Source organism: Salvelinus alpinus, chromosome 2 (genome assembly GCF_045679555.1).
Source record: "Salvelinus alpinus chromosome 2, SLU_Salpinus.1, whole genome shotgun sequence".
Taxonomy (NCBI): Eukaryota; Metazoa; Chordata; class Actinopteri; order Salmoniformes; family Salmonidae; genus Salvelinus; species Salvelinus alpinus.
This window is the reverse complement of record NC_092087.1, coordinates 84,418,872-84,440,685: the sequence shown is the minus strand read 5'-3', so window position 1 is coordinate 84,440,685 and position 21,814 is coordinate 84,418,872. Positions and strand designations below refer to the sequence as shown.

Genomic DNA, 21,814 nt, shown 5'->3' with positions numbered 1-21,814 from the left:
TCAAGCTATTATATTCCACTACATTAACTTTTGCATGTTGTCATAAAAAGTGTTTTATATGATTTACGCATCTGTTCAGTTTATTGTATGAATGGATTTTCATACCAAAAGAAATTGGCACAAAAATCACTCCATATTGTTGGCTGACGTCAAAAAATCACTTTATAAATATAATTGAATTGCGCTTGCTGCACCTATTAAAATTGATGCTTAAAAATCCGTTATCATAATGCATTACTCGTTCAAATCGAATAGATAGCCACTTACATTTCTTCTGAGCAATATTACGACTTATAAAATGGACAAATTGCTATCAAATACAGTAAAAAAATGATCTTTCAATTACATCAAAATCTCACCTACCTCAACAGAGATGATACGTCCCTCTACTGGTCCTCCTCCACTCTCCTTCAGTCTCAATCCCTCAGTAGAACAAACTATTTCACTGGTCCTCCTCCACTCTTCTCCTTCAGTCTCAATCCCTCAGTAGAACAAACTATTTCACTGGTCCTCCTCCACTCTTCTCCTTCAGTCTCAGTCCCTCAGTAGAACAAACTATTTCACTGGTCCTCCTCCACTCTTCTCCTTCAGTCTCAGTCCCTCAGTAGAACAAACTATTCCACTGGTCCTCCTCCACTCTTCTCCTTCAGACTCAGTGCCTCAGTAGAACAAACTATTTCACTAGTCCTCCTTCAGTCTCAGTTCCTCAGTAGAACAAACTATTTCACTGGTCCTCCTCCACTCTTCTCCTTCAGTCTCAGTCTCTCAGTAGAACAAACTATTTCACTGGTCCTCCTCCGGTCTTCTCCTTCAGTCTCAGTCCCTCAGTAGAACAAACTATTTCACTAGTCCTCCTTCAGTCTCAGTCCCTCAGTAGAACAAACAATTTCAGTGAGTGTGTGTTTTCCGTTTCCAATCTATATGTCTAGTCAACCCTGGACTCAATAACTGTTGATTACAAACTATCGAATCGAGCACGCCAACTGACTCCCAGTAGCAAAGCCACAGCTCTTCACTATCCTCCGTAGCAAAGCTCTCTATCTCTCTGTTGGCCCCCAGAAGCCCAGCTGTATGCCAAACCGGGCCCTTACTCCATATAGCACCGTTTCACAGGGGCCAATGCTTAATAAAGACAGTCTCCTGGGAGAGAGAGAGGTAGGGAGGGAGAGAGAGACAGTAGGAGGATGACACTTATGGATACGACCAATCTGGGGAACCTCGACAACCTAAACATTATGGCCTCTCTTTGGCGCAGCCGCAACGGAAGGTCGTGATTGGTTGATGGTACTGAACAGGGTGGGCGGTGCCTATGAAAGGGGTAACGTGATTATGTTTCGGGAAATGACTCCAATGATAGGGGTGGGGTGTAGAGTTGGATAGATGTAATGAACAACATGGTATCCATATACTAAGCCTGCGTCCGAAATGGCACCCTATTCCCTATATAGGGCCATATGGCTCTGGTCAAAACTAGTGGACTATATAGTGAGTAGGGACGCATCTTGGCTGTCTTACAATGTAATATGTTCTCTCTCTGATGCAACTTAGAGGGCCAAGTAAACTAGGCCCTCCACACTGTCAACAGGTGATGCAAGTCAACAGTAGCACCAGAGACATGAGAAATACAATGCAAGATCTTGCAGATAAGGCTCAGGTTGTCTTGTAGGGTAGACTCAGGTTAGCAGAAGAATGATGCCTTTAGGGCATTTAGTTCTCAACAAGTCAACAGACACAAAACCACACACACACACACACACACACACACACACACACACACACACACACACACACACACACACACACACACACACACACACACACACACACACACACACACACACACTCACACTAAGCCTATATAAAAGTAAGAGAAGCTTAGGCCTAACTCAGAGAGATAGAGATATGCCGTGGCATGCTATGACACCGACATGCATACAGTCTTCCTCACCTCAAGTTGACCTGCAGTAGCTAAAGCTTAATAATAGCCACACCATAGCAAACCTTCACAAACGTTTCTAAACTTTATTAGGGTAATATCAAAAGTAAGACAACCCATTGTTTATAGAGAAAAAACAAGGAGATGAGCAAATGTAAACCAGGGGAAAAACCTACTACCCTACCCTGTGCCAAATAAAGAATATTTGTAAAAATATTTTTACAAATTTAACGTTTGACAACCCTCCCCTATTTTGGACCACCCTCGAGTACATTTTGATCTGTCCCTTACAGTTGCATATTACAGGCAGCTACATTTCACATGATGTTTACTCACCGTTTTATCATCTGGAATAGGGCATGTCATGTACTGTGAAGTGTGTGGCCTGAATGGGTTATTGTGTATTGATCCATTGACTTTATACAGTCACCAGACCATGGCTACATATTGATTCTCAGTTATTCTTAATATATATATACAGTGCCTTCGGAAAGTATTCAGACCCCTTGACTTTTTCCACATTTTGTTACATTACATCCTTATTCTAAAATGGATTAAAAAAGAAATAATCCTCAGCAGTCTACACACAATAACCCATAATGACAAAGCAAAAACAGGTTTTTAGAAATGTTTGCAAATGTATTCAAAATAAAAAACAGAAATACCTTATTTACATAAGTATTCAGACCCTTTGCTATGAGACTCGAAATTGAGCTCAGGTGCATCCTTATTCCATTGATCATCCTTGAGATGTTTCTACAATTTGATTGGAGTCCACCTGTGGTAAAATCAATTGATTGGACAGGATTTGGAAAGGCACACACCTGTCTATATAAGGTTCCACAGTTGACAGTGCATGTCAGAGGAAAAACCAAGCCATGAGGTCAAAGGAATTGTCCGTAGAGCTCAGAGACAGGATTGTGGCGAAGCACAGATCAAAACATTTCTGCAGCACTGAAGATCCCCAAGAACATAGTCGGCTCCATCATTCTTAAATGGAAGAAGTTTGGAACCACCAAGACACTTCCTAGAGCTGGCCGCCCGGCCAAACTGAGCAATCGTGGCGGCAGGTAGCCTAGTGGTTAGAGAGTTGGGCCAGTAACCGAAAGGTTGCTGGATCAAATCGCCAAGCTGACAAGGTAAAAATCTGGCGTTCTGCCCCTGAACAAGGCAGTTAACCCACTGTTCCCCGGTAGGCCGTCATTGTAAATAAGAATTTGTTCTTAACTGTCTTGCCTAGTTAAATAAAGGTTACATTTTTTAAAATATTTTTTTTTAAATCTGGGGAGAAGGGCCTTGGTCAGGGACATGACCAAGAACCCGATGGCCACTTTGACAGAGCTCTAGTGTTCCTCTGTGGAGATGGGAGAACCTTCCAGAAGGACAACCATCTCTGCAGCACTCAACCAATCAGGCATTTATGGTATAGTGGCAAGATGGAAGCCAGTCTGCAGTAAAAGGCACATGATAGCCCACTTGGAGTTTGCCAAAAGGCACCTAAAGACTCTCAGACCCTGACAAACAAGATTCTTTGGTCTAATGAAACCAAGACTGAACTCTTTGGGCTTAATGCCAAGTGTCACGTCTGGAGGAAACCTGGCACCATCCTTACGGTGAAGCCTGGTGGTGGAAGCATAATGCTGTGGGGGTGTTTTCAGCGGCAGGGACTGGGAGACTAGTCAGGATCAAGCGAAAGATGAACAGAGCAAAGTTAAGAGAGATCCTTGATGAACCTGCTCCAGAATGCTCAGGACCTCAGACTGGGGCGAAGGTTCACCTTCTAACATGACAATGACCCTAAGCACACAGCCAAGACAACGCAGGAGTGGCTTCGGGACAAGTCTCAATGTCCTTGAGTGGCCCAGCCAGAGCCCGGACTTGAACACGATCGAACAATCTCTGGAGAGACCTGAAAATAGCTGTGCAGCAACGCTCCCTATCCAACCTGACAGAACTTGAGATAATCTGCAGAGAAGAATGGGAGAAACTCTCCAAATACAGATGTGCCAAACCTTTAGCATCATACCCAAGAAGACTTGAGGCTGTAATTTCTGCCAAAGGTGCTTCAACAAAGTACTGAGTAAATGGTCTGAATACTTATGTAAACGTAATTTGTAAACCTGTTTTTGCTTTGTCATTATAGGGTATTGGGTGTAGAATGACATTTTTTTCATACATTTTAGAATATAGGCTGTAACATAACAAAATGTGGAAAAGGTTTGGACACACCAACTCATTCAAGGGTTTTTCATTATTTTACATTGTAGAATAATAGTGAAGACATTAAAACTATGAATTAACACATATGGAATAATGTAGTAACCAAAAGAGTGTTAAACAAATCAAAATATATTTTAGATTTTAGATTCTTCAAAGTAGCCACTGTCATGCTCTGACCACAGAGAGCCTTTTATTCTCTATGTTGGTTAGGTCGGGGTGTGACTAGGGTGGGTTATCTAGGTGATTATATGTCTATGTTGGCCTGGTATGGTTCCCAATCAGAGGCAGCTGTTTATCGTTGTCTCTGATTGGGGATCATATTTAGGCAGCCTTTTCCCACTGGGTTTTTGTGGGATCTTGTTTGTTTGTGTGTAGTTGCCAGTGTGCACTACATTTGACTCCACGTTTTGTTTTTGTTATGTATTGTTTTGGTGAGTTTCTTTAATTAAACATGTGGAACTCTATGCACGCTGCGCTTTGGTCCGTTAATTCTACAAATGACCGTGACAGCCACCCTTTGCCTTGATGACAGCTTTGCACACTCTTAACATTCTCTCAACCAGCTTCACCTGGAATGCTTTTCCAACAGTCTTGAAGGAGTTCCCACATATGCTGAGCACTTGTTGGCTGCTTTTCCTTCATTCTGCAGTCCAACTCATCCCAAACCATCTCAATTGGTTTGAGATTGGGTGATTGTGGAGGCCAGGTCTCCATGCAGCACTCCATCACTCTCCTTGTTCAAATAGCCATTACACAGCCTGGAGGTGTGTTGGGTCATTGTCCTGTTGAAAAACAAATGATAGTCCCCCTAATCGCAAACCAGATGGGATGGCGTATCACCCCAGAATGCTGTGGTAGCCATTCTGTTTAAGTGTGCCTTGAATTCTAAATAAATCACTGACAGTGTCACCAGCAAAGCACCCCCACACCATCACACCTCGTCCTCCATGCTTCACGGTGGGAACCACACATGCAGAGATCATCCGTTTACCTACTCTGCGTCTCTCAAAGACATGCGGTTGGATCAAAAATCTCTCATTTGGACTCATCAGACCAAAGGACAGATTTCCACCTGTCTAATGTCCATTGCTCGTGTTTCTTGGCCCAATCAAGTCTCTTCTTATTATTGGTGTCCTTTAGTAGTGGTTTCTTTGCAGCAATTCAACCATGAAGGCCTCCTCTCCTCTGAACAGTTGATATTGAGAAGTGTCTGTTACTTGAACTCTAATGAACTTATCCTCTGCAGTAGAGGTAACTCTGGGTCTTCCTTTCCTGTGGCGGTCCTCATGAGTGCCAGTTTCATCATAGCAATTGATGGTTTTTGCGACTGCACTTGAAGAAACTTTCAAAGTTCTTGACATTTTCTGATTGACTGACCTTCACGTCTTAAAGTAATGATGGACTGTGTTTCTCTTAGCTTATTTGAGCTGTTCTTGCCATAATATGGACTTGTTTTTTTACTAAATGGGCTATCTTTTGTGTACCACCCCTACCTTGTCACAACACAACTGACTGGCTTAAATGCATTAAGAAGGATAGAAAGTCCACACATTTCCTTTTAACAAAACACAACTGTTAATTAAAATGCATTCCAGGTGACTACCTCATGAAGCCGGTTGAGAGAATGTCACGCCCTGACCATAGTAAGCTGTTAATTCTCTGTGTTGGTTGGGGCGTGATAGTGACTTGGGTGGGTCATCTAGGTGAATTTGTATGTCTATGGTGGCCTGATAGGGTTCCCAATCAGAGGCAGCTGTTTATCATTGTCTCTGATTGGGGATCATATTTAGGTAGCCATTTCCCCATGGTTATTTGTGGGATCTTGTCTACATTTAGTTGCCTGAGTGCACAACAGTAGTGTTTGGTTTGGTTTGGTTTGGTTTGGTTTGGTTTGGTTTGGTTTGGTTTGGTTTGGTTTGGTGTTTGTTGTTTTGGTCAGTGAGTTTCGGTTTATTAAAATTATGTGGAACTTTACGGACGCTGCGCCTTGGTCTACTCATTTCAACGTGACAGAGAATGCCAAGAGAGTGCAAAGCTGTCATTAAGGCAAAGGGTGGCTACTTTGTAGAATCTCAAATATAAAATATATGTAGATTTGTTTAACACTTTTGTGGTTACTACATGATTCCATATGTGGTGTTTCGTAGTTTTGATGTCTTCACTATTATTATACAATGTAGGTGTGTCCCAACTGTGGACTGGTACTGTGTGTGTGTGTATATATATACACAGTTGAAGTCATACGTTTACATAGACCTTTGCAAAATACATTTAAACTCAGTTTTTCACAATTCCTTACATTTAATCCTAGTAGAAATTCCATGTCTGAGGTCAGTTAGGATCACCACTTCATTTTAAGAATGTGAAATGTCAAAATAATAGTAGAAAATGATTTATTTCAGCTTTTATTTCTTTCATCACATTCCCAGTGGGTCAGAAGTTTACATACAGTAAATTAGTATTTGGTAGCATTGCCTTTAAATTGTTTATCTTGGGTCAAATGTTTCGAGTAGCCTTCCACAGGCTTCCCACAATAAGTTGAGTGAATTTTGTCCAAGAGCTGGTGTAACTAAGTCAAGTTTGTAGGCCTCCTTGCTCGCAAATGCCTTTTCAGTTCTGCCCACACACGTTCTATAGGATTGAGGTCAGGCTTTGTGATGGCCAATCCAATACCTTGACTTTGATGTACTTAAGCCATTTTGCCACAACTTTGGAAGTATGCTTGGGGTCATTGTCCATTTGGAAGACCCATTTGCGACCAAGCTTTAACTTCCTGACTCATGTCTTGAGATGTTGCTTCAATATATCAAAATAATTGTCCATCCTCATGATGCCATCTATTTTGTGAAGTACAACAGTCCCTCCTGCAGCAAAGCAGCCCCACAACATGATGCTGCCACCCCTGTGCTTCACGGTTGGGATGGTGTTCTTCGGCTTGCAAGCCTCCCCCTTTTTCCTCCAAACATAATGATGGTCATTATGGCCAAACAGTTCTATTTTTGTTTCATCAGACTAGAGGACATTTCTCCAAAAAGTACGATCTTGATCCCCATGCGCAGTTGCAAACCGTACTCTGGCAGTTTTGGAGCAGTGGCTTCTTCTTTGCTGAGCGGCCATTCAGGTTATGTCGAGATAGGACTCGTTTTACTGTGGATATAGATACTTTTGTACCTGTTTCCTCCAGCATCTTCACAAGGTCATTTGCTGTTGTTCTGGGTTTGATTTGCACCTTTCGCACCAAAGTACGTTCATCTCTAGGAGACAGAACGCGTCTCCTTCCTGAGCGGTATGATGGCTGCGTGGTCCCATGGTGTTTATACTTGCGTACTATTGTTTGTACAGGTCTTGGCTGATTTATTTTGATTTCCCCATGATGTCAAGCAAAGAGTCACTGGGTTTGAAGGTAGGCCTTGAAATACATCCACAGGTACACCTCCAATTGACACAAATTATGTCAATTAGCCTATCAGAAGCTTCTAAAGCCATGACATCATTTTCTGGAATTTTCCAAGCTGTTTAAAGCCACAGTCAACTCAGTGTATGTAAACTTCTGACCCACTGGAATTGAATTATAGGTGAAATAATCTGTCTGTAAACAATTGTTGGAAGAATTACTTGTGTCATGCAGATGGTAAATGTTCTAACCGACTTGCCAAAACTATAGTTTGTTGACAAGAAATTTGTGGAGTGGTTGAAAAACTAGTTTTAATGACTCCAACCTAAGTGGATGTAAACTTCCGACTTCAACTGTATATATATACATTATGACATGTTTTATCCAGGTTTGGGAGTTACATCATACTAAACATGAGGAACACAAGCATGAGCTACACCCGCCATAACATCTGCTAAATATGTGTATGTGACCAATACAATTTGATTTGTTTTGAGGGTCATTGGAATTACACCAGTTCTTGGAACTAACGGATTCCTCACTGATTTGAATAGATAGAATTTAATGTTATGGAACATCGAAACACCATTACAATGCCAGGGGTGTTATTGTGTATGACCAGATGTAGGTCTATAGGTCTGTGTACAGAGAGAGCACTCATCACCATGGACAACCTGACCCATCTATACTCCCGAGACAGCATTATAAGGAGTCCTCATCATCATCATCATCATCATCATCACATCATCACCATGGACAACCTGACCCATCTATACTCCCGAGACAGCATTATAAGGAGTCCTCATCATCATCATCATCATCATCACCATGGACAACCTGACCCATCTATACTCCCGAGACAGCATTATAAGGAGTCCTTATCATCATCATCATCATCATCATCACCATGGACAACCTGACCCATCTATACTCCCGAGACAGCATTATAAGGAGTCCTCATCATCATCATCATCATCATCATCATCATCATGGACAACCTGACCCATCTATACTCCCGAGACAGCATTATAAGGAGTCCTCATCATCATCATCATCACCATGGACAGCCTGACCCATCTATACTCCCAGAGACAGCATTATAAGGAGTCCTCATCATCATCATCATCATCATCACCATGGACAGCCTGACCCATCTATACTCCCGAGACAGCATTATAAGGAGTCATCATCATCATCACCATGGACAGCCTGACCCATCTATACTCCCAGAGACAGCATTATAAGGAGTCCTCATCATCATCATCATCATCATCACCATGGACAGCCTGACCCATCTATACTCCCAGAGACAGCATTATAAGGAGTCCTTATCATCATCATCATCATCATCATCACCAAGGACAACCTGACCCATCTATACTCCCAGAGACAGCATTATAAGGAGTCCTTATCATCATCATCATCATCATCACCATGGACAGCCTGACCCATCTATACTCCCGAGACAGCATTATAAGGAGTCCTCATCATCATCATCATCACCATGGACAGCCTGACCCATCTATACTCCCAGAGACAGCATTATAAGGAGTCCTCATCATCATCATCATCATCATCACCAAGGACAACCTGACCCATCTCTACTCCCAGAGACAGCATTATAAGGAGTCCTCATCATCATCATCATCATCATCCTCATCATCACCAAGGACAACCTGACCCATCTCTACTCCCAGAGACAGCATTATAAGGAGTCCTCATCATCATCATCATCATCCTCACCACCTCACCAAGGACAACCTGACCCATCTATACTCCCAGAGACAGCGTTATAAGGAGTCCTCATCATCATCCTCACCATCACCATGAACAACCTGACCCATCTATACTCCCAGAGACAGCATTATAAGGAGTCCTCATCATCATCATCATCACCACCCTCACCAAGGACAACCTGACCCATCTATACTCCCAGAGACAGCATTATAAGGAGTCCTCATCATCATCATCATCACCACCCTCACCAAGGACAACCTGACCCATCTATACTCCCAGAGACAGCATTATAAGGAGTCCTCATCATCATCATCATCACCACCCTCACCAAGGACAACCTGACCCATCTATACTCCCAGAGACAGCATTATAAGGAGTCCTCATCATCATCATCATCACCACCCTCACCAAGGACAACCTGACCCATCTATACTCCCATAGACAGCATTATAAGGAGTCCTCATCATCATCATCATCATCACCACCCTCACCAAGGACAACCTGACCCATCTATACTCCCAGAGACAGCATTATAAGGAATCCTCATCATCATCATCATCACCATCACCATGGACAACCTGACCCATCTCTACTCCCATAGACAGCATTATAAGGAGTCCTCATCATCATCATCATCACCACCCTCACCAAGGACAACCTGACCCATCTATACTCCCAGAGACAGCATTATAAGGAGTCCTCATCATCATCATCATCATCATCATCACCAAGGACAACCTGACCCATCTATACTCCCAGAGACAGCATTATAAGGAGTCCTCATCATCATCCTCATCATCACCATGGACAACCTGACCCATCTATACTCCCAGAGACAGCATTATAAGGAGTCCTCATCATCATCATCACTACCATCACCATGAACAACCTGACTCTCAATTCCAGCCACTCCTCCTACAACACCACAGAAGAAGTTGCCTTCGACCATTACACCCTCTACATCCTCCTCTTGGTCGCCATGGTTCCCATCATGGGTCTCCCGGGCCATGATCTGTTTCTATGCTCCCTCCTGGGTAAACACACACACACTAGGAGACACACACACGCTCTCTCTCTCTCTCTCTTTACACTCTAACGGAACTTTCACCAAAGATTAATACATTCCATGGCATGTGAAATGACTTGATCATTTTGCTATGTTGTCTATGTGTGGACAGCTACCTCGCTGTGTGTCACCCACTGTTCCTTCTGAAAATCAAGAAGCCCAAGTTTCATCTGTCTGTGTTTTTCGACGTGTTCCCTAGCCACTTCATACTGCCTCTCGCTGAAGTTTGCGAATGCCGAACGCAAGTGGATGGTCATCATGAGCCTCCTCCTCGTTGCCATGGCGATCACCTCAAACTGCAACATACTGGTCCTTAAGTCCCTGAGCAAATCAGGTCCAAGCAGACAGGAGTTCCACCCAATCAAAAAAGCAGGCCTTTAAAAAGTGCTGACTGTTTTTGTGTTGATTAGCATTCACTACATTCAACCTCTGGTTGACTTTGTGTTAAGGTTCTATATCAAAACGTTGCAGCCCTACTCACCACTGACCTGCGTGGTCTACACGGTGCTCTCTATGAGCAGTTTCATTCAGCCTCTGTGTTATCTCATCCGGACCAGGAAACTGCCCAAGCTGCCGTGTCAGCGTTTCCCCGCTGCTCAGAGTTAGACGCCATCTTCCCTTCCTAAGACTGTGATAAAAGTGTAGAGAAACACTGTCTCTATACAATCCTGGGTTGTTATCGGGAGGTAGACCTGTGTCATGTTTATTAAGCACCAAACGGAAGAAAATGTACTGAAACAAAAAACGACTATCATGAACTTGTCCAATAAGAAACGCTTTCTTAAGTTTTCAGTTGCAAAAAGTTTTGATATGTGTTCATTAATGAAAGCGACCCTAATAATATTGCCTTCAAGATTATGTTTGTTGTCAAAGGTTGACATGTCTTTTAAGCCCTTTCACCTGTTTGGGGTACTGAAAGAAAGGAAGCAATGACAGAGTATCGAGATGAAGCCATGCGCCGGGTTGAAGTTTCCCCTAGGTAAAGATCTAGGATCAGCTTCCCCTCCCTCAATCCTATCCTTAACTATCTTTCTGTTTCTCTAGTAACCATGGAAAGAGTATTGAGATGAAGCCCCAGTCTTTCTGTTTCTCTGGTAACCATGGAAAGAGTATTGAGATGAAGCCCCACTCTTTCTGTTTCTCTAGTAACCATGGAAAGAGTATTGAGATGAAGCCCCAGTCTTTCTGTTTCTCTAGTAACCATGAAGAGTATTGAGATGAAGCCCCAGTCTTTCTGTTTCTCTAGTAACCATGGAAAGAGTATTGAGATGAAGCCCCACTCTTTCTGTTTCTCTAGTAACCATGAAGAGTATTGAGATGAAGCCCCAGTCTTTCTGTTTCTCTAGTAACAATAGAACGAGTATTGAGAGGAAGCCCCACTCTTTCTGTTTCTCTAGTAACCATGAAGAGTATTGAGAGGAAGCCCCAGTCTTTCTGTTTCTCTAGTAACCATGAAGAGTATTGAGATGAAGCCCCAGTCTTTCTGTTTCTCTAGTAACCATGGAAAGAGTATTGAGATGAAGACCCAGTCTTTTTGTTTCTCTAGTAACCATGAAGAGTATTGAGATGAAGCCCCAGTCTTTCTGTTTCTCTAGTAACAATAGAACAAGTATTGAGATGAAGCCCCACTCTTTTTGTTTCTCTAGTAACCATGGAAAGAGTATTGAGATGAAGCCCCAGTCTTTCTGTTTCTCTAGTAACCATGAAGAGTATTGAGATGAAGCCCCAGTCTTTCTGTTTCTCTAGTAACCATGGAAAGAGTATTGAGATGAAGCCCCACTCTTTCTGTTTCTCTAGTAACCATGAAGAGTATTGAGATGAAGACCCAGTCTTTCTGTTTCTCTAGTAACCATGAAGAGTATTGAGATGAAGCCCATCTTTCTGTTTCTCTAGTAACCATGGAAAGAGTATTGAGATGAAGCCCCAGTCTTTCTGTTTCTCTAGTAACCATGAAGAGTATTGAGATGAAGCCCCAGTCTTTCTGTTTCTCTAGTAACCATGGAAAGAGTATTGAGATGAAGCCCATCTTTCTGTTTCTCTAGTAACCATGGAAAGAGTATTGAGATGAAGCCCCAGTCTTTCTGTTTCTCTAGTAACCATGAAGAGTATTGAGATGAAGCCCCAGTCTTTCTGTTTCTCTAGTAACCATGAAGAGTATTGAGATGCGGCCTCAGTCTTTGTATAACGATAGCCTCGGGTAATGCCCTGTTTATAACCCGCTAATTAACCACTTATCTGCTCATTAATTCAACCTCTTAATTGAAACACTGAGGGACCAATTAGAAGCCTTGTTAGGCAGAGATCTTAAGACCTCGTTAGGGGAATATGCAGATGTGTTGTGAGCGCTGAACTCTGTAAATAGATCCCGCAAAACATAATTGAGAGAGAAAACGCTGGGTGATGATGATTCAATGATATGACTGAAGCATATGTAATATAATGATTAAATGGATAGTTCACTAAATTACATTGCTTACAGGGTAAGAAAAAAAATGTCTAGCTGACATTTGTTTCAAATGTAAACTTTTGAAGGAATCTAATACTTCATTTTGTAATTTGGGTGAACTAGCCCTATATGAAGGTGCTTGGTTTCATGGTCGTTTGTACTAATTTAATACAATTAGAGGGATAATGAGTAATGACATATGTATAGTAACATTTGACAATGAAAGATGGCGGTTAATTTCTTTGCATTTTCTCAGCCTGTTGTGCTCTTACTAATATCATCTGAAAATAAACTTTACAAAACGTAATAGAAATCAAATGTTTATTTTGATCAAACAATCATGTATTTTTCCATGCTACTGTTAAGTACTTTTCAAAGGATATGTCTAAAAACCTGACCGTACCATGTTTATCAAATAAAGCTCTTGATTGTTGTCCTATTTCAAGTTGATAATAAAATGAATTACAGAAACATCTATAGAATTTGGTATACCAAATCAGTATGTACATGAATCAACAGGCTTAGTATTGAAAAAAAGCTATCCCATTACCAAGTCAACCAATAATGCAATTGGAATGTATGTAGTCAAGTGCAATACATCAATACTATAATCACCCAGTTTCAGGTCGTTCATAATATGCAATTACATACATATTTCATAACATGTCAATGTAGCCTAGTAGCCTAGTAATAGTCATTAATTACATGATCATTACTGTGTGATTTTGGCCTGTAACTCCTTCAAACACTCCAGGCTGGCCTCAGGGCCATCCTCCGAGGTCACAAACCCAGGATAGGTGGCACTAAACTGGGCCTGAGGAGGTGGAGAGCCAGTGGTGGTGGTGGAGCCCCCATCAACCTGGTGAGAGGAGGGCGGAGAGAGCAGAGGTATCAATTTAGCATGAGCGTAGTCAATCTCAAACCCCTCGAATATCAACCCCACCCCCCAAGCTCCGAGACCCTCTTCCAAAACCCTGGCCACCTTCTGGGTTGCCAGTACCAAACTCGTATAATCTGCCTCTTCGAGTCTAAATATATCCGAGGTCAGAGGTCGACGGGGGACCAGTACGGTGATGCCGGGGGCATTGGGGAAGGGGGTGAGGAATGCCACGTGTCCCTCATCCTCCCACACCCTCCACTGCTGCTCCTCTCCACGGACAATCCGGGAGAAGAGGCCGGGGTGCGATGGGTCTTCCCCCAGGAAGGTGAGGTTTGGTAGGGCATTGGGGGAAGGGAGCTGGGCCTGGATCTCAGCCTGGATCTCCTGGAGGGACGTGTCAGTCCATCGAGGGCCGCTTTTAGAGGTGACGTAGCCGGGGTCGTGGTGGGTGTAGTGCTCATCTCCCGCCAGGTGGGGGCGCCACTCACTGTCAAGGCCGTGTAGCGGCAGCACCCGGATCTGTGAGTCAATAACAGGGACTATTACTAGGCTACCTGTTCATACTAGAAAGGAGGACAGAATTATGGTGCTATCTAAACACAAATGTAATGTTTTTGTTTATCAACGTAAATTATATTGTCAGTTTTTATTCAAAACTAGATGAGACACACAATAGAATAGAGTAGAAGAAAAAAGAATGAAGTAAAAATAGAAAATAGCAGAATAGAATAAGAGTAATTTAGGAGATAGCAGAATTTAAAAGAGTAGAATAAAATAGAAAAGAGTAAAGTAGAATAGAGTTGAATAATAGTAAAGTAGAAAAGAGTAGAGTACAAACACAACAGACCTGGGGTGGACTGTTACTGTCTGGGTGGGGCCTGCAGACCAGGGCACATCTCTTCACCCCCAGCCTCTCACACAGCAGGGCCCCCACCTCCCTGGCCCCCAGCAGCAACCTCAGGTAGGCTCCCTCACCCAGCCTGAAGAGACTGCCTTGAGCTGTGCTTGGTTCCTCATCGGGGCCCCTGGGGGTCTTCGGCTCCAGGATGGTAGTGCCTGTGATTGATATTCCATATATGAAGATAAAGATTGTCCCAAATGGAACCCTATGCAGTGCACTATAGAGGGGATAGGGTGCCAGACAGCAAGATATAGTAGATGATAGTATACTATAGGATTGCACAGTTCACTGTACATGTTCAGTGGTTGCGTAGCAACTGACTATTATAAAATGTAAAAGCAATGGATTGACATGAGGTGTGTTACTTGGCTGGAAACCCGACGATGAATTACATTGAATTCTACGTTGGGCAGAAATGAGCGTTTGAATCAGGACAGTTTCCTCTCAACTTCTACAAGACGTAATTTTATTCAACATTCTAATTATAATTGAATGTACTTTACTGGTTGTCTGTGTGGTTGGTCCTTTTGGTCGGTATATGAGACAATATATCCACAGGAAAGTATATATCCACAGGAAAGTATAATTCCATCAACCTTTCAAAGCGCAGGTAGTGCATTCAGATTCCTATCACCTGAAGCATAAGCACAAGACAAAAATACATGCACGAGACACATGCATACTTGCCGAGCTCTTGCACATGTTTACATGTTTCTGCGCATGCTTCAGGTGATAGGAATCTGAATGCACTACCTGCGCTTTGAAAAGTTGATGGAATTATACTTTCCTGTGGATATATTGTCTCACATTGATTGAAAACACATATGCTATAAACAGTAGGCTATCTTTGGCTTGTTTGTATCAACTGCAAAGACATTGGCAACTTCATCTTTGTAGTCAACTTTTGTTCTGAAGTTATCAGTGGTCGTAGAGATGGATCAACCATTTGATTCTATGTTTAGTTGAGATTTTCTGTATATTAAGTGACACAGGAGGGGGAAAAAACAGGTTCTACGAGTGGTCTGAGGCAGGCGTTAGATTATGAGCGTTTTCAAGTGCAGCGTTAATAGCGATGGTTTAGGGAAACAGCTTGGATATTTGACGATGCTCCTACGAAAGTTCTAACGATTAACTTAGCCTTAAGATGCTTTTGGGAAACCGGGCCCTGGACCAGAGCTAGGTATTGTGGTAAAGAATATGCATCTACCTGGGGTCCAGGGCTGGGGGTGGAGGTAGGCCACCAGCTCCTCTGTCTCCCAGATCACATGACGAGGTCGGGGAAGAGATGATGACATCCTGATGGAGGCAGGTAGTGAAGGGAAAAGACAGAGGGGGAGGAAGAGAGTGAGGTCAGGAAAGTGGGGAGAAAGAGGGAAATAGATAGAGAGAAAGATGGGAAGTCTGTAATACAAGGACGGTAAGAAAAGATGAGTGTCATCATGACATGCTGCACTTTGGGGTGGAACTGTCTCAATCAATGAGAGATTTTAAATAGACAAGATGGCGCCGTACACATTGTTGAATTACTTAATGGAGCAAAACATGTATTTATTTTAATAACCGAGCATTTTCTAAATTCAAACCCACCACCTGAAACTGGACACGGACATTCAAGTTAAGGTTGATCGAAAATTATCTGTGCTACAAACAGTACCTAGCCTGTAACTCCCAGTAATGGATCTCAAAAATATTTGGTTAAATAACATTATCTGGTATAACTGTAGCTAGCATCGATGTTTGTCGACCTACTTACGGTACCTTCTTAGAAACCGTGCAAGCAGCATACAGCTAGAACGTGGGTTCAAAACGACTCCCGTTGGTTCTTGGCGTTCATTCAAAAGAGTTCAGAATGATGGAGGTGAGCGCTGTATAACACGGTCGTTTCTATCATACCGTAACAACAACCTTAGTTCGGTCAACTTTCTGTTTCTCGTAAAAGCTGTGGCCGTGTTCGGGAGCATCAAAACCGTGATGCAAATGCATGACTGATCTACAAATAATAATATCGTTATTTATGATGCAAGGTGATTTGTAGATCAGTCAGTCCGCTGCAATGTCGGAACAAGCCCAGTGTTTGCTGGTCACATGACAGTCTACGGTGATTATGTTATCATAAAAATTGGGAAGTGTAGTTTTCAGTAAGGACACCAGGTGGCACTCTAGCATTAGAGGTAAAAAGGCGGGAAGGTACTGTACATTTATGAAATGAAGACTTGGAGGCCTACTTTTATCACGAGTGCATTTCTGTATGTTTGCTAGCATAACTTAAAGAACAACACAAATCAGACAATGGACGGAGAGAAAAACAATTTAAAGTTTACAAAAGAGGAGTACCCTAGGAAGACACACATATTTGGCAATGCAATTGTTTCTTTGATGCTGTATTAATATTCATCATATTATCCAAAATGTTCACATTATCCGTGACAAGTTTACTTTGTTTATCTTTATTGCTGATTGAGTCGAGGTTTGAAAATATTATTAACGTTACAGTACCTCAAGTCCTTCCTTCCCAATTCTCTAGAAATGTAGAATGACACCATACCACTGGTTCTTTCACAGTGACTCATAGTTTCCTTATACACACCTCTCGCTTACACACACATACATACATACACACACACACACACACACACACACACACAGTCTAGAGACTAGTCTAGGGTTACTTTTTATTCATAAACGCACATAATTCACATCGTTTTTATTCATATGGTAGTGTCGATAACGTTACCTCATAAACACAACCGGTATTTATTGGGTAGTGTTTATAATGTTGCCTCATAAGAATAGCAGGTATCTATGGTGGTGTTTATCATTTTACCTAGTCAGCATAGCAGGTATGGTAGTGTCTATAATGTTACCTCATCAGCATAGCAGGTATGGTAGTGTCTATAATGTTACCTCATCAACATAGCAGGTATGGTAGTGTCTATAATGTTACCTCATCAACATAGCAGGTATGGTAGTGTCTATAATGTTACCTCATCAACATAGCAGGTATGGTAGTGTCTATAATGTTACCTCATCAGCATAGCAGGTATGGTAGTGTCTATAATGTTACCTCATCAACATAGCAGGTATGGTAGTGTCTATAATGTTACCTCATCAGAATAGCAGGTATGGTAGTGTCTATAATGTTACCTCATCAGCATAGCAGGTATGGTAGTGTCTATAATGTTACCTCATCAGAATAGCAGGTATGGTAGTGTCTATAATGTTACCTCATCAACATAGCAGGTATGGTAGTGTCTATAATGTTACCTCATCAGAATAGCAGGTATGGTAGTGTCTATAATGTTACCTCATCAGAATAGCAGGTATGGTAGTGTCTATAATGTTACCTCATCAACATAGCAGGTATGGTAGTGTCTATAATGTTACCTCATCAACATAGCAGGTATGGTAGTGTCTATAATGTTACCTCATCAGCATAGCAGGTATGGTAGTGTCTATAATGTTACCTCATCAACATAGCAGGTATGGTAGTGTCTATAATGTTACCTCATCAACATAGCAGGTATGGTAGTGTCTATAATGTTACCTCATCAACATAGCAGGTATGGTAGTGTCTATAATGTTACCTCATCAACATAGCAGGTATGGTAGTGTCTATAATGTTACCTCATCAGCATAGCAGGTAGGGTAGTGTCTATAATGTTACCTCATCAGCATAGCAGGTATGGTAGTGTCTATAATGTTACCTCATCAGCATAGCGTCACATCTCTCCTCCTCCTTTACTATTGGCAAGAATGCAGAATGTCATTCACCTATTCACTTCAGCCTATGAGCATGGCACACTAAGGCAATCCCACCCCGCTTGCTGATTAACCAATGGGCTCACTCGTGCAGTAATCACTTTCCTTTCTTTCAACCAATGAGCATGAATCTAGGGGAGTATTTATGTCAACTCAAACTTTGTCTCCCACTTGCTGTTTTGCAGCAACAGCCTTTCAACGACCTTCCACCTCCCCACCACCAACTGAAGGCCTGTCATCGCATCCCCGTTCTTCCAGCATAGGGCAACTTGTCATCAGCATCTGGCTCTGAGGAGCATTCCATGGAGATGAGGCTACCCCAAACTATTCAATACAATTCCATATTGTATTCTGTCTTTGTTGTCATTCAGTTGAACCTGTATTTGATTTAACTAACTATTTAAGCTCCACCCCCTACTCTCACTCACTCACTCACTCACTCACTCACTCACTCACTCACTCACTCACTCACTCACTCTCACACACACACACACACACACACACACACACTAATTATCACACACAGTCTAATTATCTGGTCACAGTGACATTATCTGTGCCCATTAACAGGCTGATGGCTGGGGATTAGGGAACTATATATACTCTCAGAGAAGTAGGGCCATTGCTAAACCTATCACTACCACATCTCTGTGTTACCCCTCAGTCAACTCAGCTTACTCAACCATCTTTATGACGCAGACCAGTGCGCTTGTCCTGTGACTGACTGAGTTGAAGAGTTGCTGGGTTAAGTTCTGCTTCAGATTAAAGTTAGCCTAAAATAGACCTACTTGAGACGAGTCATCTGGTTTTAGACTCCTATATACAGTAGCGAGAGAGAGAGAGAGCCAGAAGAGAGGGGGTTGGAAAGAGAAAGAAGGGAAGAGGAGAGAGAGGTAGAAAGAGACTATCCCCACTGGGCACACGCTGGTTGAATCAAAGTTGCTTCCCCATCATTTTTGTTAGGTATAGTATTTTGTGCTTTGAAAGGCAAGTGCCTAAAATAACATTTAGACAAGTCTTTGGGAAGTAGCAACAGACTGCTAGAGGTCACATCCCAAATAGCACTATTCCCTACACAGTGCACTACTTTTGACCAGAACCCTATAGGTGCCATTGGGATGCAGTCTCGGTTTCATGGTACTGTAGTCCCTCTTTGGATCTACTCAGTGGGGGACAGATACATCTATACTATTCCTTACTCAGACCTTCTTTGCTTTTGTTAACCAATGAGGCCTCTACCTGGGCTCTAGCCAAGTTATCCAATTTGTAAGTCGCTCTGGATAAGAGCGTCTGCTAAATGACTTAAATGTAAATGTTATAATTAACACTACATACCACCAGTAACTGCTATGTGGCTGTGGCCTGATCAAACCTTAGTTTAGGGCCAGTGAATCATGAAACACACACACACATGCCAGTGAGAATCCCTGTTATTGTGAATGGCTCAAAACACCAAAAGCATACTGACAAGCCAACCCAAGCCATTAATGAATGAAGCCCATTGTGGTTGGTAGGATAGCATCCCAAATGGCACCCTATTCCCTATGTAGTACACTCCTTTTGACCAGGTCCCGTGGGGAATAGGGTGCCATTTGGTACGCAACCAAATAACAGTAGATTCATGTGGAATGAACACTACAAGTCAAGGCTCATCTTCAGTCAGCCTGCTTTAAAACGCTTCGTCGATCCCAGCACTCACACCCATGATCTCCTAATGAGCTATTCAGACCTGGGTTCAAATACTATTCGAAAACGTTCAAATAGAGTATTTGCTTTAGTCTGCCTGGAGTGCCAGGTCACAGGTGGGCCGGTTTTGCACTTTTGGGACTCTATTGGTTCCATTTCAACAGGCAACCTCAATCAAGCACAGATCAAGTATGTGAAATGATTTCAAATGGTATTTGAACCCAGGTCTGGAGCCATTTCAAGTCCCATTTCAAACAGGCATTCATTCCCTGCATGGCATTTGCCTTGGCTTGACATGCCTCTCACTTGTTCTCTCTCCCTCTCTTTCTATTGCTCTCCCTCCATCTAGCGGTTAAGAGCATTGGGCCAGCAACCGAAAGGTCGCTGGTTCGATACCCAGAGCCAGAAAGGTAGATAAATCTGCCGTTCTGCCCTTGAGCAAGGCAGTTAACTCCCAACAACAACTGCTCCCCAGGCGCGATGACGTGGATGTCGATTAAGGCCCCCTCCCCCCTGCACCTCTCTGATTCAGACGGGTTGGGTTAAATGCAGAAGACACATTTCAGTTGAATGCATTCAGTTGTACAACTGACTAGCTATTCTCTCCCTCCTCTCTCTTCTACTCTCGCTCTCTCCCTCTAGCTTTCTTTCTAACTCTCTCCCCTTATCGTTTCCACTCTCTCCTTCTCCTTCCCTCCTCTTCTCCCCCCCTTTCTCTCTCTCTATCAGGGTGGTTCTTATCAGGGCCTGTGCAGGAGTGGAAGGCCTCACTACTGTGGACTCTGTGTGTGTGTCTGTGTGTGTCTGTGTGTGTCCTCCAGGCTTACACGGTTGTAAATAAAGGTAAAATAAATCTGTGACGTTTTACTGCCCTAGCTAAATGTACACATCTGCCTGCCATGTTTCTTTCAACCCACTGAACTCTTTCACACAAACATTTGTACACACGAACAGACACACACTCTCGCATACACGTGCACTAGTCTTACATATAGACACACACAAATAAACAGTCTAATGACCATATAGACACTATTTTCATTGCACATACTCACACACTAACCCACAACCTTTTTCTCTCTCTCACTCACTGGCACACAAGCTGTCAACCCACAGCTTTTTGCCACACACACGCACACACACACACACACACACAGACAGAGACAAATGTTTCCCCTCAGTCTGTCTGGTTTCAGATAAAACAAATGGGGGAGATAGACAGAGATTCTTTCCTGTGAGGCGTTTTCACAGCTGTGCTTCTCTCTATACTCCCCCACTCAGTCTCTTTCTCACTCACACACCTCCTTTTTCTGTCTCACTTCTGCTCTTTGGGTTTTGTTCCTTCAGCCAATGGCAAGAAAATGTGTCGAATGTTAGCTGGTTCAAACCTGTTTTCTAAGACTTTCTGAAATAGCTCAACTCGCACCAAGGCTTATTTTCAGAAGATTAGTCTTTAAATTGTTTAATTAAGGATAATATATTTTTTATACAAATGTTTTCGTAAAACAGCTAATGACACAGTATAAGCGAAGCTTGTTAAAGCAGGGTGTACTGGCTAACCCTTAAAGCACAATGACAAACACTGATATTATATAGATTCTATAGACCAGGGATCATCAACTAGACTCAGCCGCGGGACAATGTTTTTCTTGAGTGGCTGGTCGGGGCGCCGGAACATAATTATTCATCATTTGTACTCTGAAAATTGACGTAAGAAGCCCAAACAGATATTGTATTTGCCAGAAACAATTATTTAAAACCTTGCTTACAAGATCACGTCTCTATTTGT

The 21,814-nt window shown here is 42.5% G+C and overlaps 1 protein-coding gene across 6 annotated transcripts; it reads right to left on the bottom strand.

Moving 5' to 3' along the window:
• Positions 1-13,103: 13,103 nt before the first annotated feature.
• On the bottom strand, positions 13,104-17,183 carry LOC139567992 (uncharacterized). 6 transcript variants are annotated; one of them, XM_071389644.1, is made up of 4 exons: positions 17,077-17,183; positions 15,788-15,876; positions 14,527-14,735; positions 13,104-14,198 (listed from the first exon to the last, which is right to left on the bottom strand). In XM_071389644.1, the coding sequence occupies exons 1-4, from the start codon at positions 17,148-17,150 to the stop codon at positions 13,512-13,514; spliced, it is 1,059 nt and encodes a 352-aa protein (XP_071245745.1). In that variant the 5' UTR covers positions 17,151-17,183; the 3' UTR covers positions 13,104-13,511. The 6 variants fall into 6 exon arrangements, with proteins under 6 accessions (XP_071245745.1, XP_071245744.1, XP_071245748.1 ...); XM_071389643.1 differs by having other exon boundaries at positions 15,788-15,981; positions 17,077-17,152; XM_071389647.1 differs by lacking the exon at positions 17,077-17,183 and adding an exon at positions 16,339-16,720 and having other exon boundaries at positions 15,788-15,981.
• Between the last annotated feature and the right edge of the window lie 4,631 nt (positions 17,184-21,814).

What these genes read in the sequence shown, in the direction of transcription:
- LOC139567992 (XM_071389643.1), bottom strand. Translation starts at nt 17,150, where the DNA reads ATGAGTCACTGTGAAAGAACCAGTGGTATGGTGTCATTCTACATTTCT. An exon ending in TTGGGAAGGAAGGACTTGAG is followed by an intron (nt 15,982 to 17,076) that starts GTACTGTAACGT and finishes CTTGTATTACAG; the next exon opens with ACTTCCCATCTTTCTCTCTA. An exon ending in ACAGTAACAGTCCACCCCAG is followed by an intron (nt 14,199 to 14,526) that starts GTCTGTTGTGTT and finishes ATTGACTCACAG; the next exon opens with ATCCGGGTGCTGCCGCTACA.